This window comes from Aquila chrysaetos, chromosome 22, assembly GCF_900496995.4.
Source record: "Aquila chrysaetos chrysaetos chromosome 22, bAquChr1.4, whole genome shotgun sequence".
Classification (NCBI taxonomy): domain Eukaryota; kingdom Metazoa; phylum Chordata; class Aves; order Accipitriformes; family Accipitridae; genus Aquila; species Aquila chrysaetos.
In genome coordinates, this window is record NC_044025.1 from 4,109,417 (window position 1) to 4,137,025 (window position 27,609).

Sequence of the window (27,609 nt, forward strand, 5' to 3'; positions counted from 1 at the left end):
TGACTAAAAAGCCCTGCAGCTCCACAGAGCTAAACCATTTGGGCCCAGTGCCTCACTGAGGCAGCTGCACTATTTTGATTGTAAAGCAAAGCAAACTATAGCTAGGACAGATTTTTTTTTTTTTGCAGCTGCTGTACTACACAGCATACCACATCTTCAGCCAGCAGCAACACCTCCTAGCTTGTGGGCAGTACATTGCCATTTTGTATTCTCCAAAAATTTTAATGGCCAACCAAATTTATAAAATGAAGGACAGGTTAAGCAAAAATCTAATGCTGCTCACAGCATACTGCTTGTTGTATAAAGTGGAAGACTGTAGATCACATTACAATGATTAAGTACTACTGGTTCCTTAAAAATAAAGGACCATATCCTCGCATAGTATAGGAATAACACTGCTTATATGAAATGGGATCAGTCGTGTTCAACTCTGAAACAAAAAGGAAAGTGATGGAGCCCACACCATGCAGCAAAACTCTGCTCTGTGAAAGCATGGGCCACTGCATGCATGAACCCACTGATCGCACTCTCCTCCTCTGTGCAACTGGACTCCTTCCTTTCCTGCTTGAACTCTCTTATTCTTACTGATATTTTATAATTATGCTTGCTTTCTAACAACTCATTTGCCGACTTTTCTTTCCATTTGCTTTAAAATGACAGTGGAAGAAAACTAGGCATGTTTTCACAGACATACTTGGAAATACTGATATACACTTCACTGCAAAAAAGATCTATTTTTGCTTCTTTTGATCCTCAATAAATAAACTATTCTTAGAAATAAAGTGCTAATGTAATTAGATACGCTAATTTTAGAAATGCTGGCTAGCTGGCTATTTTCTTGAGAAATCTTTCTCAAGTAACACAGATGGTTAAAATAACAGCAATTAAGAATGTGTGAACCAAATCATACAGAGCTCAACCTTAAAAACAAGAAAACCCAAAAATATTACTTTAAACAATTGGATTATAGAAGAAAGCATTATCTGCACAATTCAGAGGCTAACCTAGTTTCAAATTTCAAAAGCTCTAAATTTTGCAAGTTCAGGAGATCAGTGAGCCATGTTTTAACTACAAGAAACTGCATAGGTTTCTCCCCTTCATGACGAGGTCTTTTTGAAATATCTTCCTCATCAGTCTGTACCAAGATCCCCGAGATTTGAAAGGGCAACAATTTCTGTATCTCATTTGTCCTGAAATGACCTAGTGTTTTCACAGTATCATTTGTTCCTTAGTTATATCTATGCTGAATGAAAATCATCACGTAAAAGTAAAAATTGTGGGCATTAAAGAAATTACAACTTCACATAAGTGTTACATGGAACAGCCTGCTTAGGGAGGCTCAGTCTCAAAATAATGTGACAAAAGAACATCTCCTGGGGGAAACATGAGTAGTGTAAAATGGAAAACAAGGACAAAACAGAATAAACTAATGTGATATCTACTGAGTGTGGCAGATGTTTACACATCTAAGACTGATTTTATGTCATTGGTATCCATTAACACTGTGCTCTTTGAGGAGGGTATGTTACAGGAAAACACAATAACCAACAAAGCAAAGCAATGTTTGCTGGTTTAAGAGGAGAAAGAAAAAAAAGCCATGAGATGGGGGGGGGAGGGGGAGAGAAAAGAATGCAAACAGAAATTACACCAAGACATCTTTCAACATCTATCCTACAGAAAAGATAGCTGCAATAACAGAAAAGTGTTCTGATTAATATTAATCAGGCAGCTTTCATGAGCAAGCTTTTTGACCTTAACTGACAGGCAAATTAATCTTCTTGAAATAATAATAATAAAAAGGTATACACATAATTTGTTTAAAACTGCTGAATTTAATTAACACAAATTAACGGCCATTAAAAATATAACTAAGTTATAATACAGATTAGGGGCCAAATCTCTGCAGACTCCATTTTGCACTTGAGGATTGAAATTCTTTATAAATAGATTGACTTAACTTCCAGAATCTCCCTTTTCCTTAATGTCAGAAGTGAGTAATGACAGAGAGTAGAAAAAAAAAAAACAACAAAACCAACGCATAGATGCCTCTCTGCTACATTTCAGCAAAAAAGAATCTTACAAGTATGACTGGTTTGCACTGAGGCTAATAACTTCTGCACAACAAATGAGTTAAAGAGATGATCATGAAAAAAACTCTCCCAATTCTGTGGAGCTGTTTCACAGAGCCTGCTCCATCCTAAAGGTTTTTAACAGCTACCATCACTGCCTTGGGGACCAGAAAAGTAAATTCTGCTCCCCTGGGCTGCATGAGCAGCCCTTTTTGTATTGGTGCTCATGGTCAGTAAGGCAGTGGTATACCTTACTGCCTTAGTGACCATGAGCACCAGTACAGAAAGGCAGCCACTGACTGATCCTGTTCAGTGCAAATCATACTCCTTCAAAAAATTACACCATCTTTCCTTTCTCCCAATCAATGAATTTACAAAGGGAAGGCAAGGAGATATTCAAAACCACACTATGCCTTATATGGCTACAGTCAAGCCAATCCATCTTCTTGTATGCTCTTTTGTATAACCTTTATGTAATAAATTTTCAAAGATTAAAAAATAATTTTAAAAAAGAATGAAAACACTGTGGACTCTCTGATCTTCTCTAATGCTAGCTGTCTCTGCAAGTAGAATCCTTTACCTCTCGTAAATCAACTCTTTCATGAAAGGGCCAGCACTGCTAATCCCAGACATCAAGGCAATCATTGTCATCTAAGTTATATGAGCCAACCAGGTTTAAGATCCCATAACTAAGTCAAGTGACCGTGACAGTAATTTATAAATATAATCCCTGTGGCATTTAGCAGCTTATCACTGGTCCAGGTAATAATGGGGAAGGAGTATTTCTGGTTGTTCTTTTTCAGAGTTGAATCCATTCTTGAGGGACAGAACACATCCATGTCAGGTATATATGCTCATCTGAAGTCTTGGCTGTGCTCACGGAAAGATACCATACTTCCCAAAATACAAAGGGCTCTGTGCTGCTCTAGATTCAAAATACCAGATATAAGCAGATACCCCAATCTTCCCATACTGGCTGCCAGTCCATGTGTATTTTCCTCATCCTACCTTAGTTTTTAAGCCACTTAGGATTTGCCATTCTTAGTCATTGATAAAAATACTGTCAACATCTCTTGGTGAACTTGGTATTTTGATTTTCTGCTCCATCCCCATGAAAGTCATCAGTTTGGCTCAGTAAAATTAATCCTGCAAGTCAAGAACATGCTTACAAACCAGGAGGAATTCAAAACTACGGTCAGGCAAAAGTTGTCGGGGCAGGGGTGGGGTGCGGAGACTGTAGTATTTTGCAATTGGCATGTTAGGGGGAGAAGTAGTAATTAAAAAAAAAAAACACTTCAGAGTACTCCCAAAACTCAGATCTCTGTCCTAAATTGGTTTTAGAAGTGTTTTTCCCATATTCAGCTTTACTATTTTCAAAAAAAGAAAATAGATCTTTAAAGCAAACAGTGTAAGTCTAAACATTAGTTAGGATTTGCTATTACCAGCCATCTGTACAACAGACCAGTTCCACTTAACTGTCGGCAAAGATGTGCTCTCCAGTTTACCCACAAGTAATCCCCAAAATCCTCCTTTTCCAGCTAATGGTACCTGTCCATAGCTACGCGTATCCTGCTGTCACACAGACTATATCTGTAATAGAAAGACCTCCCACCAAGGTACGTAGCAGGCAGTTTGCCTTGCAATTGAAATGATTAAAGAAAGAAGCAAAATTTAAAAGGTTACACGTATCAAGACAATTCCTTAATTCACACTGTTGTCCCTGCTCTTCACTCTAAAGAAATATGAGAGACCAAGCGCGTCCCATGAAGTTTAGCTCTACAGCACAGCAGAAGAGGATCAGGGATGTGAGCTAAACCCTGAAGCAGATGGAGTGATGGATGACAAAGAAGTTTTAAAGTATTTCAGCTTCTTATCTATCTCTCTGCAGTATACCGGGTAATAAAAATAAAAAAAAAAAAGCATCCATTTCCAAAAGCTATTCACAGGCTTAGAGATAAGCAAAGCTCAGCCTGAACACGTACTTACGGAAACATCAGCTTTCAACAATGTCTTATAACAGATTTTGGTTCCTGTTACTAATCTTCCTAGCCGGATATCATCCCCACAGAGTCATGATTACTGAGCTCCCCAACTGTCACAGGCATGGAAAAGCAAGCCGAATATTGCTCCTAATTTTTTCTGATCTTTCTCATCATCCTCTATTTCCCTCTTCAAGTAAACTCTCCTCATAATTTCTCTTTTTTCCCCATTTTTCTTTTTCCATTGGTCATCTTTCTGTTTCTCAGCAGAATAGATAGTGGCCTTAATGACATAACAGAAAAACACTTGCATCTCTGCCATTCTGGTTCCCATATAGCTACAAGTCAAAAGTTAGGTTCAGCACGGCACATATTCAAGCATAAAAACAAGGCCAAAACACTGACTGCTAGTCAGTCTGTTATCATCAGAGAGAAGATGTGGATGTAACAGCACCGGCATGTACTTTATTTCATTGTGGAAATGATGCTTCACCACTCAGGTTAGTAGGCTGCAGACTAACTCTCTTCGGGTTTAAGTACATTTGCTATTAAAGAAAGGTGCCATGCCACATTTACTTGGAAACCTTTACTGAAGACCATTAGCAGGTTCAGTAGGCGTAATGCATACCAGCGCCTTACCTCGGTCCTGCCTTGGAGGCATCACCTCTTCTAGAACTTGGCCACGTGTATTATTTTGTTGAACTATTATGTTAAATACAAGAGTGCCTTCCCCATGCTGGTAACTTTTGTCTATAAAAGACAGGGGATCCAGGAAGTTACTTCCAAAAATTCTCTGAACCTTAGTAGTCCATACCAAGCCCCAAAATGCATGCTTTCTCTTACAAGCCTGTTTCTGGTGTTTTCAGCATCCCTCTAGGATGCTATTTAAAAGACAAGATGCTAAAGAACTCAGGTTGTTTTCCATCTAAGTTACTTACAAGAGAAGCATCACAAGATTTGGTCTATTTTCAAGTTGGCTACTGTCACTACAATAAGTTTCAATCTTTCCCCTTCCTCCCCCTTCCCTTTTTAAAAAAGGGACTGTTCTGAAGAACTGCAGCAAAATGAAAGCAGTCCGAAGTCATTAGAAGAGTTGCATTACTAAGCTCTGTGGACCAGGAAGTATATTAAGAATAGCCAGAACTTTGACTGCAAACAGAAATGCATTGACAGGAAATAGGACAACGAAAGGCAAAATCATGACTCCTGAGATGGTACAAAGTATAGGAAAGCTCTGTTTGAGGGACTTAGGAGGCTGACTTCAGTCTCAGAAGCAAGTTCAAAAGGCTCAGTGTGAATTTGGAACTATCCTAAAGTTTATAATCTCAAAAGCAATGAAGAGGACTAAAGGAAATCAGAATATTTAATGCAAAGCATACTGTATGTTTTGCCAAACCAATTGTCTGGCATAGACCTTTTATTGCACACATAAACCCAGTATCATTGCACTCAAAGCTGAAGTAGTTAACTACTAAAGCCTGCTTGCCAATGCTTTGAAAGAGTCTTCCTTTCTACATGCAAAAAGGAAATAGTAGGAATTGGAAACACTCCTTTTTCAGAGCACCTGCTGAGGGTGCACAATATTGTCTCAGCGCCCCTGCTATAAGCAGAACATAAGGAAACTGGAAGGGGCTAGGATACATCTTGTGGTAACATAATGCAGGCAAATGAGGCAATATGTTAGAGCAGCTGGATATTGTGTCATCATAAATTCTTGGCACGCACACGGTTCTAGTCCCTGTGCTATCTCAGCTCTCTAGCACTGATCCAATGAGCACAGCTAGAGTTCAGATTTTTAAAAGTTTGGATGCATTTGCTTTTTGGCCTGTGAAAGAAATCAACAGGGCATCATATGAGAAATTTGTGCCATTTTCTTATTTGGGCATCACAGATGCCTTATCAGGTGAACAACAGGCAGACACGTGCTGCATGTTCTGGATCACAAGCACACAATACAAATACAAGTTGTAACTGCCCTTTTATCTTAGTTTCCATTATAATAATGTATGGATCATTTTGATGTCTTGAACTTGGCTCTAAAATCCTACAAGAAGTTTGCAAAACCTGCAAAAAATCCTGATCACTTGTCTTGCCTGTTCCCACAGACAGACACCTGCCAATTTCTCCAGATTTTGAAGATGTTTTGGCTAGCATGTCCTTAGTTATTTCCAAAATATTTTAATGAAGAAGCTATGGAGATGTTCCCATGTGCAGCTTTATCCTGGCATAAATAGCTTTGCAGGAATATGATCTTGTTAATTCAAATGCAAGATGTAAAACACCTTATATAAAGGGAACCTCGTACACACAGCTATTTAGTACATGACAAAAAACCCAAATCATATACAGGAAGCTTATCACACTTCCTGCACCTACCACGTTAGTGCCAGCAATCTGTAAGCTTTTTGGAGAGCACCTGCATCAAAAGCAGGATGGGGGAGAAATAAAAATACATTATTGGCTTTTGCTTTAATAAGGAGTCTGATTAGCCTCAAACAGTTTACACAGTAATACTTGATGACTATTTTCAGTTTGAGAACTTTGTTATGAACCACAAAAATCAGACAGCAGGTTTCATTTATTTTGTCAAGATGATACTGTTCAGTCATGGTTCTCTAACAGGATTATTTATCAGGAATGCCCAGGATCAGTACCTGGGCACTGTGGGCCAAGTTTTAGTCATATATATGAAATTGTACCTGGTATACTACAGACACTTAGTCTATCCCCTCCTGTGTCACCTTTCATTATGCCTTTAGCTTCTCTGCCAGACAAAAAGATGCCCATACCCATACATAGTTGGAGAAAAGACACTACAGACATCAATTGAGTAGAGTATTGGTTTGCAGCTTTGTTTCCTACATTCTTCTTCTTTTCAGAAAACCTGCAAGAATTACTACAGCAACAGATTCTTCTATTTGTCAAAATTCTGATTCAGTTGCTTATACCAAGTTTTAAATAACACCACTTAAGGTCTGCACAGGCTGTCAGCATAGATCCTCTTGCCATTGAAGTCAAGTTGTAAAAAATCCCATCTTGTAGAGTTGAGAGGGAACAACATTTTGCTTTTTATCTAGTATTCTTCACCCATCCTTATGTGTTAATGATTGAAAAAAATCCAACTATTAGAGACACCACCATCCACACCCCCTTCCCCCCCCCCCCAAATTTCTAAATGTCAAGACCATTGACTTGAGGCCCAGTTCAAAGCCTGCTACTGCAGAGTACCTGTATTTCACGTACCATCACCATGAACACCGCAGTTTTTCATAATGGATCACACACATTCAAAGTTCAGGAAGCAGTTTTCACCTTTTCTTTGCTTTAGCCTGAAAAAAAAGCTTATTCACCTAGAAACAGAATGAGAAAAGCAACAGACTGAAAGAACCTGAGGGGGATAAATAATTTTGCTAAGAACAAAGAAATCCAGAGGGAGTGCAGAACTGCTGAGCAAGTACAAAGAGAGATAGCAACGATTAAACATCTCCACTGTTTATGTTCTAAATTAGCGAGCCATAGCATTTCATCAAGAGGTTTCCAAATCCTGTAAAATGTCTCAGAAGTTCCTATTAAAGTGCATAACACCATTAACGAAGCTCACTAATGAAGGGCTGGGGTTTATAAGTTTGTTTTGGATGGAAACTGTGTGTTGGGAGCCGTAAAAATTTATCATAAAACGTTTGTATTTTCATAAGTCTTCTTAAAACAAACTCTATTGAGAATAGTCATATACAAACAGTTGATATTTTAGTTTGGAGGCTGAACTAATATGTTTGATTTGGATTTATTTCCCAAGGCCAAGTAGAAAATCTTTCATTCTTAATTCCAAGCAAAGTTTTGGACAGAGGCCTTGCAGTTTTGCTTATCAAGTCCACACACATCCTCTTATTCTCTTCAATTTTACAATGTGACAGATGAGCATCTCTCAATTTCTTATTCATGCTACAGCTTTTCTACTTCACATACAAATAAAACTTGGCAGAGGGGTAGGGGGGGAATCTCTCTGGAAAGAGGAAAGTATCCATATTCTGAGATAAGGTCACTGACTTGAGGCTGGGATAACAAATTTCTAGTCTCTTCTCCAAGACATCTCCAATTACTTTATATTACAAAAAAGCTCCCCTGGGGATACTGGGAGGGATAACTTATTCCAGCATACTCTACAGCACAAAGGTTAGGGAACTGTCCTAAAATTGCTTTTGGTTTCAACATCATCTCTGGTTTAGGCAATCAGAAGTATGACCTAAAACTAGTTTTCATATATTCTTGTTTACTGCTCTCTAATTACAATACCATGAGATACAGAAGGGGATAAGAAGGGTAAGAAAAGTAACTTTTTAGTGTTCAACTCCCTTCTGCAAGCAAAAGCAAAATACACACTATTGGGATCCAATTCTCCAAGTACTCGTATTTAAGTGCAACAGAAACATTTCACTCTACAGGGGACTCCTCAGCTACAAAGGTCTTGCCTCTCATAATCCCCTGCATTACAAGAAATTCAGTCTGTAAAACGAGGCTACAAACCATACAAGCATCAGCACTCACTGCCTTTGAGATCAGAAAAAAGTACTCAACCTGGATTTACGGGAATAGAAGGAATGCCCTTATTGTAGTCACAGTTGCATTCAATGTTAAGAACAAGGTAAGCCAGGGCAAAGCAATTCACACCACATCCTCAGTCAGATGTCCTTCTTGGAGACTTGTTAAACATAGACAGCCCTCCAGAGAACAGAACATCCCTTCCTGAAGGAAAGGACGTGCTGAAACATATAGGCCCTGACAGTTCAGTAATTCTTTCTTTTCATCTGCATTTTTAAAACAAGCAGAAAACCATACCATACCTCCTAAATGAAGCACTCATTCCTTTCACTTCTAGCTAAGACTCCTGGTATTGCAGGACCTCTTTTCCTCTACAAGTGCCAGTTCCTGCAGATGGTATGCATAAACATCAAATTCCTCCCAGCAGTCACAGGTTTCTATTTGGTTCATCAGTCCATTCCTTCTCAAAACACTGCAAGGTCAGTAGCAATAACACAGAAACCAAGAAACTAAACTCCAACAGTGAAAACAGTAGGGTCCAAGGGAGGAATACACAGTTAAAGTAAGGGAAGCTGACAGTTACAGAGTAAGGTCTGTTGGTTTCTTCTCCCCACAAAAAGAATTAGTGCTATTCTCTAACAGCACACATTTTATTCATGTCTTTGAAGACTGACAACTCAGCCCAAGATGGTTGGCAAAACTAAATCTAATTTCAATTTATTTTCTCTACATCTACATATAATCATTGAGAGGAGAAAGAATTTACACATTGAAGCACATTTTTATTAGTGAAAGGGAAGCCAATGTGGTGTAATTGAACCTATGCAAGCTGAATCAAGTCCATGCAGGTATACTCTCAAACCTTCCTAGTGGGGAGAACTCAAAGCAGAAATTGTTCATGTGCATATACAGACTATATATAGTTCCAATAGGATGTATTTCCTACTGGCCCAAATAATTTCTTTTGCTCAGCTTTGCTTTTTCCCCTTTTCTCTTTGAGAAGCTCTTTTTTCCCTTTCTCTGAGATGCAAACATATCCATGCAGCACAAGAACCATTTGCTTCGCCACAGTTTCTGGTAACCAGGACCTCACAGTGCCAGCCAGATGCTGCACCAAGAGAAGAAAACCCTGCAGTAAAACTGGGGACAGAAGTGACACTGAAATGACTAAGCATCATATAACCTTCATCTTTGCCTGCCCTGAAGAGTTGCTCCTCCTGCCCAGCATCCGTGCCTCATCTTGATATTTTGGTCTTCAGTTATCAATAAAGAAAGAAAGCAAAAAATTATACCAGAAGCATGAAGACCAAGATTACAGAATAAAAATGCTGCCAACCCAAAATCATGACCAGTTGGCGAAGGTGGAGAAGTCTGAAAATTACCTCTGTTTCTGCCTCTATTCTGCCAAGGTAGGAAGTTAGGGCTTCTGATGTGTGAAAAAGACCATTTCCCACCAATTCTCTCCACCAAATTCCTGCCACACATCTCCTTGCAGCACTCTCCTCCTATTCTCCACACACAGAGCAGCTGTGGCTTTTATTTCTCTACATCAGCATAGAGTAAACATACTTCAACCAGCGAACCTGCAAAAATGCAAATCACAAACTATGCTCCCCTGATCTGCCATACATGTCAGGCACTTTTCAGCTGAGACCTGCCACAAGTCATGGAGAAGTCCAGCGCCAGGTTGCTTTAGTAGTTGCCTGCATGATCTCCTCTTACACAGGCAAAATTAATGATCTCTGCTACCAATGGCTCATTTGAGTTTTTAATCACAGTGAAAATTGCTCCATAAGCCTAAAACTTATCTGCCGTTAACTTCTTGGGGCAATGTTACTTTTAAATGGATTAAAATTCCCCAGGTAAAGGAAGAGCTCAAAGTAATCATGTTACTTTCATGAAAAGTGTATAGTAAAGCACATAAAATGCCTAGATATTGGGACTGCACTCCAAAAGGAAATTTAACTGCTTCAGGGAACATAAGATCAGTGCTATTATTTATAGACGACAGTCTCATTTACAGTAACTTTCTGCAACAAAAGAATAATGTTAAGGAAAAGAAGATTTACTTTAATTCCTTATATCAATCTGACTTTCAGCAAAAGAAAAAACAAATTGTGAACTTCTCTATTTAGAACAGGTGTGGAATAGAAACAAAGGGCATTTAATAATATATTTCCATTTGATTTTTTTTTTTTTTTTTTAAACCTGCCTTTAAGCAATTTAATTCTGGAAAAAGAAGGCACATCACCCTTTCCACCACTATGTTTTGTATCTCTTCTGGAGACTTCATAATTCACTGTAGCAAGGCTGATACAGTATCATGTATTTTGGGAGTATAGGAAGCTGAGGGTTAGCACATCCCCTTCTCAATCCCCCTCTCCCAATACAGGAGAGCAGTAAAGGTGTGAGAGCAGTAAAGGGTGTCCATGCATAGGCATGGACACAGAGGAGGAAGCACCTTGCTCACATTAACAGCAGCAGAGCTCCCAGCAAAGGGAGCAATGGCACCAGGAATCGTAGCAGGGAGCAACAGGCTCCTCCAACTGTGGGAATTCACCCGGCAGTTCACATGACCATACCAACTGCCCTGACTTCCAAGTATTATTTGATAAGCAACAACAAACTAATACCTATGGTATATGACTTGTACTCAAGTTGTCAATATCCAGGCTCCCCAAAACACAGAGGTTCTCCCTCAAGCCAGCAAAGAAAAAGGTTTTTATCATTTCTATATGACTCGCTATAACCAGACTGACTGATGCCCAAAACATAGGCAGTAAATTAAATCCTGCAGAATGTGCTGGATTTGCTTACCTTAAGGTGCTCGTCTGCTAATTGCATATGCAGTAGGTCTGACATATCTAGAACCTGTTAGACCACACATCACCATCCTGCTTCCTGGGGTTTGTTAGACAGAAATACAGGAGCTCTATTTAGTTTCAAAGAGTAACAAGAAAGAAATCATAACAACTCTCTGATTTCTTCTGCTATACAGTACTATGCAATTCTACTCATCTGCTCAGAAATAACATTCCCATAAGCTTACTTAACACCACACTGTCATGTCTAAATGTCTTATTTTGTGAAAGCTTCTTCTCTTTTCTGCCTGCATTTTGTCAGCTTGGCAAAATATCCAATACAGGGGGGAAAAAACCCAAAACAATTTTCCTTTCATTGGCCAGACTACATACTGAGTCATACTCAGCTAATATACTGAGTACCTTCCATTATGAAATTACATTTCATTAACGTATTTGGCCTTAGGATAGTAAGAAAGAAAATATTGTTCCCATTCTGTAGATGAGGAGTTGAAAGCCCTTCTTTCAGATACAGTACAAACACTGAACAGACAAGGCTCAGAAACAGGAATTTACTCATTTCACTGCAGAAACCAACTTCACAGATGACAGCAGAGACCATTAGCAACAACACTACCAGAGTCAGCCCTTTGTCCTAACTTGGATAAGCATCTGACCTGTTTATTTGGCAATGCTTATGTTTCCTGGCATGAACACATGGTACCGGTACGCTATATTTCATACTTTATTGTATGACAGAGTTGCTGCAATAAGTTCCCAAGTTCAGGAAAGGCCTTATATTTGCTCCACTTTGTAGTTAACCTGAACATGAGAAGCTGAACATGAGTCTATGTTCCTAGCAGCTTCTGTTTACCTGAAATCAGATAGTATTCAGTCATTGTATAAAGTTCCCATCAGCATCAAGTGTAATGTAATACGCATTACATGCCTGAGACACTGTCAGACAAAAGCAGAAAACACCAATTCCAGACTATGCTGAAAATTTGTTATTCAGGTTTGCTTGCTACTGTCAATAAACCTAAGCATATAACAGTGAGATAGCACGAGTCACTGTGACAGATAAAAGGAGTAAGGTGGAAGAGGCCATAGTCTCAGAGCAACCTCCATGCCTCCCCTGTACTTCTAACTACAAACTGGACAGAGCACAGTGCAGAAATTCAGCAAATCCAGTTGTCTGATCACCTCTCACTTGCCAGACAAAGGCACTTATCTCCTTGTGCCCATCTACTTAAAGCAAGGATAAACAATAACAACCTCCCTTTGTAAAATACTTTTAAATTCACAATTGAAAATTCTATACACTGTGCTGTGAGTTTGTTTTGTTTGTTGGGTTTTTTTTTTTTGTGCTGGTGGTGTGGGGATTTTTTTAGACATCAAGGGCTTCTCTATCTGGAATAACATTATTAAGAACTGATCACACATACAAGATCCAAACTGAGAAAATAGTACATGCACTTATTCTCTGATTGAAAACCATGCCCATATTCTCTGAAATTTGTTAGTATGTATCCACAGAGGACTGGATGCAGCAAACAGTTAAACATCCTCTCTAACTTCATTTTCAAGACACAGTAGTTAGAGAGTTCTCAGTAACTTCAGAGAGAAATGAAGTTCTCCCACAGCATTATGCTTTACTATGGGTACAACACATCACAGGGAGGCACAGCTACCTTTCACTCACGAAATCATCATAAGTGCACAGCCACCATGCTGTGAAGTTGGACACCAAACAGACAATTCAAAATCCCTGCTTATGTATCTGTGTGACAAGTTCTGAGGACTCCCTCAGCCCTCATGAAACTGGTGAGTTATCAGCAAGTCCAGAAAACAGTTTGTTTATTTAGTTACTTAAGAGGAAGCAGCTGAGTCCTGAAGTTTGCCTGCGCCTGATTTAGTAATGCCAACACTTAGGACCTCCTCCTCCTTCTAACTCACTTCATTTTTAATATGTGACTGTTCCTTGTTCAAGAGCCACAGCTTCTCTTTATGATGCCCATTAAAAACAACAATGTACTACACTATGAATATGTTTCAATTAGGAAGGGGGGAGCTAATAACTTTGCAAGGCTCTCTGAAGAGCCAAACAACTGTTCTCATTTCACAGCTCACTGATTCTTCAGAAGCGCCAGAAAGTCCTGGAAATAAAACAGCAATACTTATTAAACTGGCTCTGTCTCACAGCCATTAAGTTTTTCTTAGCCCTAACATGAAAACAATCCTTATGGATTATCAGCTTAGAAGAATGGAACAATCAGTTCTGACCAACTAAAAGATACTATAGTTGGGTGTTTTTTTCCCTTTCCCCTTTTTAACTCCTGAACTGCTCTTCACATTAGAGCCAAAAGGGAGTTCATAGTTTGCAAATTCACATCACTTCTACTTGCCTATGGTCACTATTTTTATAATCTGACTAGGACGTGCAGCAAGATCCACCTGTTACAAAGGACAGCCTAATGCGTAACAGGTCACCTGCAAACACAAAATAAGTTTAATTCATGTGATGTCACAACAACAAAATGTTCAGTAGCATGTGGGGTCGAACCAGACTCTCTTGAGCTTCCTTTAAGCTCCAGAATCACAGCAAAGTCAGTGATTTGTTGGGATGGTTAAGAGTCCTCTGAACTAACACACACCTGCAATGACCAGACCCTATCAGAAACAAAAGGGAGTTGGAACAAAGCATTCTACGATACAGATGGTGCACGAAGGACAATGGTTTGAGTAGTCATTGCAGAGCAGTACAGCAAGTAAACACCAGAAACTCTTTTCCCCTGCCACTTGTGTAATGTTTGCAGTCCCTTCACATTTTTATTTACAAAACAGAGCTACAATCCTTGTATGCTAATGCTTACACAAGTTCTCTTTCAGAGCCACATACCTGCTCTCCCATGGTTTTGCTTCCACTAGCACTTACAGAGAAAATAACTCCTCAGAAATACTTACCTTAATTCTCTTTAATTTGTCTGATAGCTTCTTGCAGTTCTGGAGACTGATAATTCTAAGCATAGATACTTGGCGAACTTATAGACACGGCAGTTTTTTCCAAGTTGATGCATTGCTCATTTTTTAAAGAATCATGGGCAATTATCCCTCAAATTTAATTTATTTTGGCCTTAGCCAAAGGGTTTAATACCTTGGAATAAAATAAGTAGGAAGGAAGACATTGAAAAGAAACTTGTTCAGGTTTGAAAAAGAGTATTTGAAGTTCAGAAAAGCCTACTCTGACATTGTCTTCCCTTTTTCTTCCCCCAGTTATAGTCAGGGATCAAACATTAAAACAGCACCTCAAGCAAAGCTTGGGAAGGCTGCTGCAAAATTTTTTATCTTGGCTGAAACTAGTATTTGCAAAAGGATCATAGACCAACAGAGACTACTGCCTTTAGCTCCAGCTGACCCTAACTGGCCTCGATTTGCTCTGCCACCCATACTCAAAGAGCACTCTCAGGAACTCGGCTGTTCCAGCAGCAACCCCACATCCCCTCTCTGGGCCAGCGTAAGGCCAGGAGAAACTGTGCATCACTAGTTAACGCAGCTTACAAATAAGCAGTGAAGTAGTGTCCCAGCAGCAGTTCCTCATGCAGAGGCTACAGCTGGTCCCGTGCTCCTCTGAGACCAGGGAAATCCTGCCTTGAACAAGCAGGTGAGTTGGTTCACAGTGGTGTCCCACTGTGATAGCCAGGAGCAACACTAGAGGAGGAGCAAGCACTGCAGCTCCTGCAAGGAAAAGGAGCACCAGAGCAAAAGCACATGGTGATTTCAATCACCAGATTGTTCCCTTTTTCCTCCCTCCCCTCAAGTTGCAACCACCCCCCCCCAAACTTTATGCGATTTTAATAAGACAGAGGCTATTTTAGACTAATACAGAATTACAGTTTGTATTATAACAAACATTTGGCTTTGCCAAATTGATCGCCATTGATACAGCTCTCATACATACACATCACTCAGTACAGGCCAGTGGCACATTGAAATATGCCAAGGTTAGAAGTGGGTATCAGCACAGCACCTCCCTTTAGCACATCCACGTTATTTTATTGGGTTAGTTCTCAGAGAGCCAGTAGTCACCTGGACTTGCACATCTGCAGTGTATGTGAGAGGAAAAGAAACAAGCAAAAGGTAAAGTGTGGCACCAGACTTGGAGCATACCTTCTGTCTATTCAAATAAATCACCAGTGCACCTCAAACTGAGGCAAAGCGCTCTACCACCACCTCCTTCAGTATGCTGAGAAACTTTAAAAACATAATCTCTGTTTTGCCTGTGGAATCCCCAAGTTTTGTGTTAATTTTACAGTAGAACTCCTTAGTGCAGCACTTAAAAATTGATCTGTGTCTATTAGCCATTGGGTTAAGGAGAGCAGGCAGAAGAGACAGCCAGAGTTGAAGATTCATGAATTTCAGTCAGTGGGGGTTACCTTGTTTCCTACCTCGTCTCCCGAGTCACACAGCCCCAAAATCACTTTTAATAAATTCCTCATTAAAAGCATGACTTTTGCTTGAGCCAGAGCCTGCATCTTTGAAATATTGAGTCCTGTTTTCTAAGTATCAAAAAATGATAGAAAACTCCATTTAACCAGATCGCATTTTATATGGGAGTAAGTTTTGTTCATAAGGCTCTTTTTCCAACCTTCAAATGTCATTCTTTAAATTTAGCTACATCACTTCTCAAACATTAAAAAATGACTATGATCATAAATCTTTCCCACCTAGATGATAGTAGCAGGCTTCATCTTACTTAGCTTTAAGTGTTTAACAGACAGTTATCTAAATCCAAGTTAGCTTTGTGTGCTCTCTTCTGCATCAATAATAATAGAAAAGGTCCTTTCGGGGGAGATTCATCTGTTATCTTCAGACAGCATGAACTTTCTGAACATGTCAACTTCAAATCTTTTAACAAAAGCAAGCCCAGAAGACCAGCGTAAGCTGAAACAGCTAATTATTAGATAGCTAAAGCAAGGTGGAGAGTATCTTACCCTTGTTTACAATGCTCAGAACACTCTTAATGCTTTTACTGGATTAATTCATTTCAGTTCCTTTAGTCTCCCAATAAAAGAGTTTTCCTCTCTCAAAAAAAGTATTATTTTAGCTCTTCTCTGAAGCTCTGTGCTAGGAGTCATCTGTTTATATGTCCCAGAAGCAGACTTGGCTTTTTGGCTAGAGGAACATGCTGGACACTAATATTAATCTATGGCATGATGGATGTTTTGTTCTTGTCTCCAGGTCTCTGATGTACAGTCAAAATTTTAGCATCTGTTGCATCCAAACTGACCAAAACTAGTGGCAACAAAGCATTCACACACAGCTGTTAATAGCTTAGGTATTAAGAATTAAGAATCAAGACCTATCAGATTTCGGGGCGGGGGGGGGGGGGGGGGGGAAGCTGTACAAAAGGAGTAGGACCATAGTTTAAGACAAATCCACCAGGGTATGTGGTAAAGGAGCCCTAGGGTATAAGAAAACTCAGCCTCTTCAGCTGTAGTTGGTCTTAGCATTGTGGCTTCCTGGTTTTCAGCAATTAATCTCAAAAAGGACAGTGCTCTTTCATACCTTACCATTTATGGTTACAGAAAGCTTCGTAACAAGGGAACTAAGTTAGGAGTTTAGCCACAGCAAAGCAAACTCAGAGAAGTACAGGAAAGGAGAAGGGAAAAAAAAAAAAAAAAAATCCCTTTCAGCTCTAAGTTCCACTGCTATCACAAATCTGTCATGTAACAGAAGTTTTTTCATCAGAGAAAGAACCATTTCATCAAAAAAAGTAAGTATATTTCTAAGCCACTGGTTTTCTTTGGGAGCATGCAATAGCTTTGGGTTTGAGAAGTACAGTGCTCTCGGAAGCAACAATCTTTCTAAATCTGCAGACCTATGGAAGGCAGGCCAGATAGCCCACATGCTACAGAAAAGTTGTTCTCTCTTCTGTAATTGGATGTAATCTGATAATTCTCCATAATTATTAGCAAAGATAATGGTAATATTTTCACAAATTAGGAGTCTGCAACCCATATGAGATCATAGCTTTTATTCATTTTAATGGTAAACAGACTTTTACTCTTAGGAGTTTCATGGCTTTGGGTGTTCAGTATTCCTTCAGAGGCTGTGCTTGTCTAGCTCTAAGTTAGAGAGAAACCTGAACTCTTTCAGGCTTCGCTGAAATCTACTCTTAATTTGATTCATTCTGTGCAGCCCTGTACTACACATAATCCAAAAGAAGCACTCGAGAAAGATTTCAGAACTGCTGAACTGAGCAAGTAACTCTTTTCCTTTTTTTAAGAACCACCAGGTTTAAAAGCTAACAGAATTACTCTTAAAACAACTGCATAGGTTTTTAAACAAAAAAGCTAACTTCTCTAATTCACTCTAGTGTCACATCAGCTAAAGAGTTCATTAATAAAGCAAAATGATACAGTATATTTCATAAAATAAATGTAGTTGTATCATGTTACACAGTCAAAATATTGCTGCTTCAGGTTTCCAAAATAGCTGCATGAGTACACTGCAGAGTCTTCTTTTCTCTGCACATTTCCACTGAGGTTCAGCATCACCTTATTCTGTAAGACACACAGTATTTGTGCTGCCAGACACACAGAATGCTTTTTAAGTAATGGTTTCTTACCAATTTGCAATGAACACCACCAGTGTTCCCTGGCCCCAGCACCCCTGGCAAAGGCAGACTTGTTACCAGCAAGAAATGCATATAAATGCTAGTGTAGGAAATGGAAGGCGGGGAGAGGGGAAGCAAGTGCCAATGCAAATGTAGTTTTGACTTCAGGCCTGTTGTCTGGGTTGTAAGTGGTGGGGCAGTAGATAAGAAAAGGATGAGGGCAGGATTGAAACAGAAAGGAAGAAGAATCTAAGCAGTGTTGAAATACTCATGGAAACAGGTAAGCAAGTATGAGTGATCAAAATAATTCTACTCAGAGACAGTAGTAAATATGTAAGCAGTGCAGCTCTGCCACAGTAGCATAACCAGTACAGAGCTCATATTTATAGATCTAAAAAACTTACAAGTGCCTTCTGGTTCCCACACAAAGTACTTGGCCAATAAACTGGCAACAAATACTATGCTCCTCTTACTTACCCAGCAAAGCCAGCAATTTTTATGTTGTCCACACAAGGTGTTTTGAGAATAAAACAAGATGACTATCAAGTTGGCACTTGATAGGAGAACGCAAACGGCTATTTTGTATAGAGGCAGTAGGGCCAAAGGGTCCAGGCCTGTTTAAAAACTCATTGCTACAGAGATATGGATGACTTGCATCACTCTTCTTGTGTCATGTAGTATTAGCACTTGATGCTCATCTGAAAGCAATACATAAATGCTCACTGGAAATTCACCATATGGTGTAGGATAAACCAGCTCAAAAAATTACTAGCTCACTGTTAATATTTATTCCCAATTTAAATTTCCGAGAAGGGTTTAGCACCCTTTCTTCTGCAAGTGAGCAAGATGAATTATTCAGTGCTACTGATACCGCCATACCCAAGTTAAGAGCAGCCTGGAATAGCTCAAAAGAGAGGTCCCATCCAAACTCATGGAGGTCACAGCACTGGAAACCCTGCAAAAGATGGGGGAGGAGGTGGCAGAGACTTCCTACAGAGTGTCAAACATGTCTACTAATCAAAACTAGGGACTCTATTCCAAACCTGAGCAGATGGCATCCCTAGGATTATCACAAGCAGCTGTCAATGCAGTGATTATACATTGAAATTGCACAGCTAATGTACTGTATAATTTAACTAGACTGAAGAAGATTAGGGAGAGGGAACATTATGAAAAGATTTGGAGCTTATATTTTCCTAATAATTATGGAGGCACCCCACAATCTTCAGTGCAAAAGATACATTTAGATTTGCTCCTGAAGGCCAGACTAAAAACTACGTCATACGCTTCAACATCTTCCAATTCAAATATGCTCAGAGATTTCCTGGGCCAATCAAGTCCTCTGCAGTGCTTCATTTTTCAAAGATTTAATGATTTTGTCAGAGGAAACACTTAATTAGCTCTTTCAATATTCCTCCTAATATACATTGACAGAGCTAGGAGACAAGAAAAGAATTTTTAATCTGAAAAAAATTAACCTTTTAAACAATGGGGAAATTCCAAATAAATATGTTTTTCTATATGCATGCAGCATTGCTTTGTCTTGAGAGCCAGAAAATGCAGGATTTGCAGCACAAGAACATAAGAATATTTAAATATGAAAGGAAAAAAATGCATATAGGGATTCCTTCAATAACTTGGGTTTCCTCTTAAATTATTCTGCACATGCATGAAATAGTGTTACAGGCTCTTCTGGTCTAATAAATTTTGAAGCATAAAAAAATGCAGCAGGAGCTATGTATTTCCATTTTAGGGACCACATTTACAGCTAAACTGGTGCAGCAACACAACAGTGACGTGAGCACCTCTGATTTACACTGCCTGAAGACCTAGCCGGTTATATTTTATGTTTATAGAAGCACTCAGTGAGATATTTTTAGATGAATCTTTCTTGTTAACATTCTCTGCATAATTTATACGTCCTTATTCTCTTCGGGGTGGAGCAGACATCTGAACTGGGGGAGCAGAGGCAAACAGCATCACCTAGCAGCCCATGCAGACAACCGGCGTCAGGCAGCCCGTCTGGTGTCAGGATGGGGAACAACACTGCACATAATGTTGGGAAAACCTCTTGGCCACTTGTGAAAATTTCTGATTTACACATACAAATTCCTCATGTGTCTTAAGGAGGTAGTCTGGCAGTTTGAGATGGTTAGGAAGGATAAGCTTACTGGTACTTCTGCTGCATATGTGGCTGACATTCAAGCAGATTCATGGGGCAATTACATTTATTAATTCTTTGGTTAATAGTCCCACAGTTCTTGTTTTCCATGTAACAAGGGGTCTGATTACCCCACTATTTCTCAGCGTAACTGGGACAGCTATGTAAACATTATGGTTCATCTAAAACTCAAGACATTGACAGCACTAGGCCACTAGTTTTCCACAAGTCATGGTGGCAGTACCAATCTTTCTTTCATTTTCCCACAGAACTAATTAAAGATTAATCATTGTTACTGTATGTAAGAATTTCTTGCTAACAACTCAGGTTTCCACTTGTCTATCATTAGCTTCCTACTGTGTTATAAGGAACTGCCACTCAAGTACCACATGGTCTCGGGGCCTGTGCTCCAGGACCGATGATGTTCCTTTATTTCATTTTCCCCTCTGACCAAGCTGCACAATAGGTAAAGGAGAGTCAGTTTAGTGTCAGTTGGTCTTAAGGTGCTATGTTGCACAGTGTTCCAATATTTTAAATATTTTGGAATTCTTTGTTTTTTGAAAATGCTATTTCCATTTTTCCCCCACAGAGCTAAAATAAACGACAGAAGTTTCCAAGGAACAGTCAGTACGGACATTTACCCAAGTCTCCTTGCAGGGTGCATGTGCCTCTGTGCATGGTTATACACGAGTATGCAGGCACAGCGTGAGCACGCTGACAGTGCTTGATGCCACATGTTCTATTTATAGCCCCGCAGACCAAGAAAAACACAATACAGCCTTATTTAAGGGCCTTAGCTCGCATTTTGTATTAAACTCAAATGCCAGTAAGCAGGTAAAGTTCATCTTCTGGCAATTTCCAGCTTAAGATTCTTCTTACAATGCCAGTGAATTATACATGATCATCAGAAAAACAATTCCCCTCAAAATGCTGTACACAAAATTCACAGCAGATATTGATGTTTTATTTAAAGTGGAATTAAATATGGAACTGGACAAAATTCAGTATTCCAACAACAACTCCTTTTGTTCCTAGGGACACCTCAGAACAGCCCTTCATTTTGATATCATGTAGGAGCAACTTCAAAATATATACTTGAAAAATCCTGTAACTAGCCCTAAGTTATGCTAAACGACCAAAGCTGTTTTACTGTCTGTACACGTCTATATTGTAAATAATACTAACATTCAGGTGTTATAGTAGTCTAAAAACAGTAGCGTTTCAGTGTTCAAATACTTTTTACTTTGATCATTAAACAGTCAAAGTAAAGCACGTTTACCAGTGAAAAACAGACCTAATAGGAAAGAAAGTAACATTCAGATTATATTCACATTCTTTCTTCTGAGAGCTGATGGTTTCTTTACCTCATCTTTCACCAAACTCAGTGTTGTCCCCCACCCCCAGTAACACCACAGCTCTGCCAGCCTGGGGCAGCTGGAGACCGTCTACTCATGGTTAACCTGAAGAGCCTATTCGCTAATTTTTGATATAGTGTAAGAGAAGCACAAGCCAAACTTAAGTCTTGATATTTGCTCCATTGCTTAGCTGAACAGAGGTGGATTTAGGCAGGGACCACACCATCCTGAAGGCCAGCCAGTAAGGATAAATATGAAATAGTTGCACACACCTGAAGCTGAAAACCTGAAAATGCATCAGCTACTGCACAAAGCTGTGCACTGTTGACTTGCACATGAGAACAGGACTGAAACCTGTTTCAGCATGTACGTAATATATTTTCCCTTTCTCCTTCTGCTCTGCTTTCCTCCCTTCTCCCCCAAAAACCCCACACAAATCTTGCTGGTCTTGTCATTTCCAATAAGTATGGCTTGTACCATGTTTTCATGAAAAAACAAACCCCCACAAATCTTCAGTTACAGCTGTCAGTGCAACAGATACTGGTGATGGGTTGAACTCTCAGTGGCTGTTATAGCTCATTTACATATTAATCCTATACATCAGTCATAATGATTTAATGGCATATGGATTCACAGCAATTATTTTCAGATTCTCTTTATCAAGCATCAGCAAGATAATTTAAAATGCTGTTTGGCAAGGGAGCGGGGGGAATCTGCCTAAGAGTTCCCCTGGTGTTACACCCATACTTCACAGTTTGCACTGTCCCGCTAGTGCCAGCAGCAGTCCTGACTCCGTGCTTGTGGTAAAATGACAGCAGTTTTAACTGCTGTGTTTTCTAATCCTGTTCCATTGAGTTTGGTGGCATCATACTCCTACTGTCTAGAAAACGCAGCTTTTCTCCACTATTTGATCAGACATCAAGTTTTGAGCACTCCTGAATGGACAAGGCCAAACAACAAACACGCAGAAGTCAGAACCAGGCATCTCAAATGCTAAATTTTTAATTATTTCAGCTCTTTTGAAATAAAACGACCACATTTCAGACTAATCCAGAAGAAAATGCATAATGTAAAAAGGGTTCTACTGTGGGAAGATTTTCCCTTCACGCAGCCTTTACCAATCCACAACACACTATCTCTTACTTCAGAGAAGTAGCAACATCAAATAGACTGAATTAAGGCTGGGGACATTCAGGCCTTAACAGAACTCTCCCCAAAAGTAATCAGGTTTTCCTACCCCATCTGCTAGCCTCTCCACATGCACAGTTTTTAAAGTACTCTATGGTAAATATCAGAAAGTAAAAAAGGAGTCTACTGATAACAAAAAGCACAGTAACTTTTTTTGAAATTCTAGTTTTTGCAAAAATGGGACTGTTCCTCCACGGGATACATTATATTCCAGAAACTTGTGACTAGGATTGGTTACAGGTATCGCAGTTGTGTAACGTTTTCCCTGTCCCTTCTGTATTTTATTTTATACCAGAAAGAGATTGTTTCACAACTCTAAATTATGTTGGGAAAAAAGTTGGTGACTGCACAGAAGCGGGGGGAGACAAGAGCCCTGTGCCTGGGACTGGGAATGGTCGCGTGCTCCACGATGATGTACTTCTTCATTGGGATCACCATTGTGCCATTCTACACTAAAAGGTAATAACAGCCATTTGTTTATGAATACAAAGCTATTTCTTTTTCCTGTCTGCATCAAATACAGTTATTAAAACAGTGCCGAAATATATGTTAGTACATTGTACAATAAATAAACAATAAATTCTTATGAGCTCTTCAAGAACGTAAGACAGAATAAAAGAGAAAGAAAAAAGTGAGCCAAGAAGTCATCAGGCATTTACAGGTAAGAACAAGAAAGAGGGACTGATCATCTTCAGGGCTAGAACGAGAACAGACTAAAACAAATATTTACTATGAAAACATGTAAAATAAAACCCCACCATGCTTATCAAAGCTTGATAATGGAAAGCTAAGTCTTGCATAAACGAAAAAAAAAAAAAAAAAAAAAGGCGCTTTTCCATGTGCAGGAGGGTGTGTTGTTTTTAATAAAACTATAAAAACTTGAGCAACAGAAGTCATGGTAAAATTGTTCTGTCAAGAATCTGTATCTAACTTCCAAATCAACCGTCACGAGAAACTAGCACCTTCAAACAGGCCAGTCTACCACTGCAAATGCTGCAGAATACAATGAATACTGAAGAAGTTACTATTACCTGCATTTTTATTTCACTTTGCAAGTTCTGTCTCCACACACAAAATCAATTTGCAAAAAACCAAAGTAACAAGATGAAGAGTGCAGCTCAGTTTTTCATGCTTGAAGACTTTGATAAAGTACATGCACCTCATTCTTCTTGCTAAGAGCACCTTTAAGCTCAAAAATGTTTGAAAAACATTATCTTTAAAACAGAGTAATTCACATTTGTTTTATTTATTTTCCAGCCTCCTGATTCTATTACAAAAGACATTTGCATGTAAAAAGATTAGTGTAAGAACTAGAGCGAGACTATTTCTTTTTTTTTTTGCCACCAATGTGTACCGCTGTAAGCAAAAGCTTACTATGTTATCAGTAATAAAAGAGTAACTCTTGAGAAACAGGGATAAGTAACAGCAAAAAAATGAACTTTTGCCAGCAAAAATCCTGCTACTTATTCACACAAAAGGTCCATGTAATAAAGAAAAGGAGAAGGGGGGAAAAACATGGGAACTCATCTGAGTTCTGAGGATTACTGAATGAAATTAGTCAAAATATTTCTGAGACATCGAGTGTACTGCACTTCCAAATACTTACTACCAAACATTAAAATACATAGCAATTTTTGTTTCTTGAATAACACTCACAGCTGATTACAGATGGGGTTAGAATCTAACTTCAAACCACTGAATGTGTAACAAACAACAGCAACAACAACAAAATGCTTTCCTGCACTGCTTTGCTATGGCAGCCCTTCTTCAGGTGCGGCCATTGATTCAGGGTGGGCAAAGTTCACCGCACCAGGATCAAGCAGCCATGAACTCCACCCGTGCCACCATTTAGAGCTGGCACACACAGATGCATCTCCAGCATCCAACTCATAACAGATGTTGCTAACACACTTAAAAGCAATACCTTTTGTTTTGGTTTTGTAGTGTCTGGACAACAGAAACTGTGTGCAAGGTACTCAAAGCCAACATCAAGGACAAAGTTCTCTGCGCAAACAGCGAAGGCTCAGAGGATGAGGATATCTTTCCTTATCCCTGTCTACAGGTGTGGGTTAATCTGACAGCCTCAGGACAAGAGGTTATGCTGTATCAGACTGAAGATACACTGGAAAGAAATCCTAAGGTACTTGCAACACAGATTGAATAATCACTGTCTGCTCTTATCTAGCTAGCACCTTTGAGGAGAAAGGGTGATTGTTTTTAAACCAAGCAACAGAGTAAGAGTAGGCATTGTTCATCTTTTACATGTTGATGTCTCTGCTTAGACCAAGGCATTTTTTAAATATTCCAGAAATTACACAGTTCTGGATTTTGTTTTAAACATTACGTCAAACATTAAGTTAATACTTGTTAAGGAATTACACCAACTAAACATGAATATTTTACATTTATGAATATTTAAAAATACGTAAGTCTCCAAGTTGAAGACCAATAGTAAGAAATAGTTGATAAACTGTGGTTTGCTCAGTTGCTTGTTAAGTTATCTCAGGAGAGACCCGAAGTTAAAAACTGTCCAAAGCAAGAGCACAAATCCCAATTTTACTTTCATTTTTGGTGCGTGATATGAAGCAGGGAACAAAGAAAGCAGAGAAAGGGGGAATGAGGGTGCTGTTGGGAACATGATTTTAGACAGAAAGGAGAAACAAATCAGTTATTTTGGACGATGACCACCCAGAAAACTCATCTGTCTTTGGTTTGGTCTGCAACAGTTTCTGGCCAGCATGGCAGCAGAAACCTGGACTCACAGAGAAGGCACTGGCACTGTAGGAAGCACCTGTTTAATGCAGAGATGCTGGGTATGGCGGTAGAGGTACCTTGGTCAGTTGTTTTAGGGATGTCTTCCCCAGAGGATGAGTGCAGACCACAGATGGGACAGAAATGTGGGTGCACAGTATTCATTTGGCTTTAGAGGTGTGTGAAAGATTAGGGAAGAGGAAAAAGTAGGTTGTTATCCTTTTGTTCCTGCCATTGTTTCTGCTTGGGAATCAGCAAAAAGCTCAACGTTTTTAGGCTTGCTCCCCCACAACCAGAAGTGCTCCTATAGGTACACTGTCCCAGGGAAGGTCAGGTTCAGTTCAGTTCCGTTCCAAAACCATGAGTATTTCAGAGGCCTTATTCCAGCTCAACACTCTCCAAGGGGACATAAAGTGAAATTCAGATCTTAGATGCCCAAGACTAAAGCACTTTCAGAATCCAAACCAAACATGCTCAGACTACAAGTGCTCATCTTCTTAAAGAAATTATATAGATTAGTGTTTCACATAGTGCAAACCTGATAGCATAAAACACTTTGGCTGAAGAGAATTTTGCTAGCCAATACCTATCTTTATAGTGACTATCTCAGGGAAAGCTACATACAATGAAGTAGCAAAGCAGAAATTATCCACTGTAGACTGAAACAAGAGTCTCGTTCACTGCAAGAGGAGGTGATTTGCTGATTTCCTACCTACTGTTTGCATTACTGCAAGTATAAGCCTTCAGGTCAGGAACCATCCCCTTTCTGCCTTGGCCAGTTTCCAGCTTAAGATACCTAAGCATTATCATGTATGCAAAATAATACTGCAGAAAAGAAACTGTTATCAACAACAACAAAAATGAGTCCTTTAAAGTCTAATAGTATTTCCACTGAAGACTAAATAACTTTGCATTATTACTTCAGGTCAAAATAGTTCTGTGTTATGAGGACAAGTGGGAAGCCTCCAACAGCCATGCTTTCCTCTTATTTTTCTGCTAGTTACAATCAGAAGTGCACAGTGAAGCAACTTCTTTTTCCTGCACACTGACAAGCCAGTTGTGAAATTCTGCACAACTAACACATTTCTGCTGTGCTGGTGCCTAGAAGCTCTGTTAGGAATCCAAGCTTGGCACTGTAATAATAAAGTCAGTCTCAAAGACTGCATTTTATTTTGAGCACATGTGTATTATTGGTTTCCAGCAACATTACTCCAATCTGTAAATATGCAGATTGGGGGCATAGACACACTGACAGAAACAGGGAAGCATGGCAAATGGATTGTGGATGTAAGGAACCCAAGGCGATCTCCAGGGATGCTACCCAAACTACGGAAGTTTTTGTCAGTACTAGCATGTTTGTTTTATTCAATCTGACTTAACTACAAACTTTGTATCAGAGTATCCATTATAATGAATCTCCTTGATTTTTTATTCCAGTGCTCATACGTCCCAGGCAAGTCGGAGAACATTAAAGAAGTTAAAGCACGAATAGAAACAATTGCAAGCAATTTCAAAAAATACCAGACTTTCCCATGCTACTACGACCCAGGAGGAACGCAGACCAATGTCATTTTAAGCAGACTTTATCCCCCGAAAGGCCTGCTCTTTGCTTTCCTTTGGCCTACACTCATGTTTACTGGTGGATGTCTGATTATTGTTCTGGTAAAAATTAGTCAGTATGTTTCCGTTCTTTCTGCTTGGCAGTAGAAAATAAGTATCTAGCCTAGATTGTTGCAAGATATTAAAGTGCCTTTGTTCTGCCTGTCTTTATCTGCATTTTGTAACTTTTAATATACCAGGTGTCAATCCAAGGGCAGGTATTCCAGAAAATTGAATGGCACCCACTATGGATGGCAATCCGTTACATGAGGACAAAATATACAGTTGATTCTCAGGAATGCCTGAAAATACCTCATAAGAACACAGACTGAGTTACTATCTATTGTTTCCTTGGGCTTTCTGAGGTACAGTTGCTTTACAGAGCTACAATTCAAGTTCACTGTTAAACTCTTGTTCCATATTTTAGACGGGGTCCTAATTTTCTGTCTGGTTGAGACCAGTTGCTGCCAGAACCATATACATCATTACTGGCAGACACACCCTTTAAATACTTCATTAACGATACAGTAGGTATTCATGGCATACTCGTC

General features: G+C 39.3%; 2 protein-coding genes across 4 annotated transcripts in view; one reads left to right on the top strand and one right to left on the bottom strand.

The window, feature by feature from the left end:
• The window catches only part of KCNIP1 (potassium voltage-gated channel interacting protein 1), a 467,611-nt gene that overhangs the window by 401,608 nt on the left and 38,394 nt on the right, over positions 1–27,609 (bottom strand). The window lies entirely within an intron of this gene.
• KCNMB1 (potassium calcium-activated channel subfamily M regulatory beta subunit 1) lies at positions 16,958–27,577 on the top strand. Of its 3 annotated transcripts, none has more exons than XM_029998243.2 (4): positions 16,958–17,161; positions 23,004–23,167; positions 24,653–24,848; positions 26,897–27,576. In XM_029998243.2, the coding sequence occupies exons 2-4, from the start codon at positions 23,031–23,033 to the stop codon at positions 27,164–27,166; spliced, it is 603 nt and encodes a 200-aa protein (XP_029854103.1). In that variant the 5' UTR covers positions 16,958–17,161; positions 23,004–23,030; the 3' UTR covers positions 27,167–27,576. The 3 variants fall into 3 exon arrangements, with proteins under 3 accessions (XP_029854103.1, XP_029854104.1, XP_029854105.1); XM_029998244.2 differs by having other exon boundaries at positions 17,000–17,165; positions 26,897–27,577; XM_029998245.2 differs by lacking the exon at positions 16,958–17,161 and adding an exon at positions 20,775–20,792 and having other exon boundaries at positions 26,897–27,577.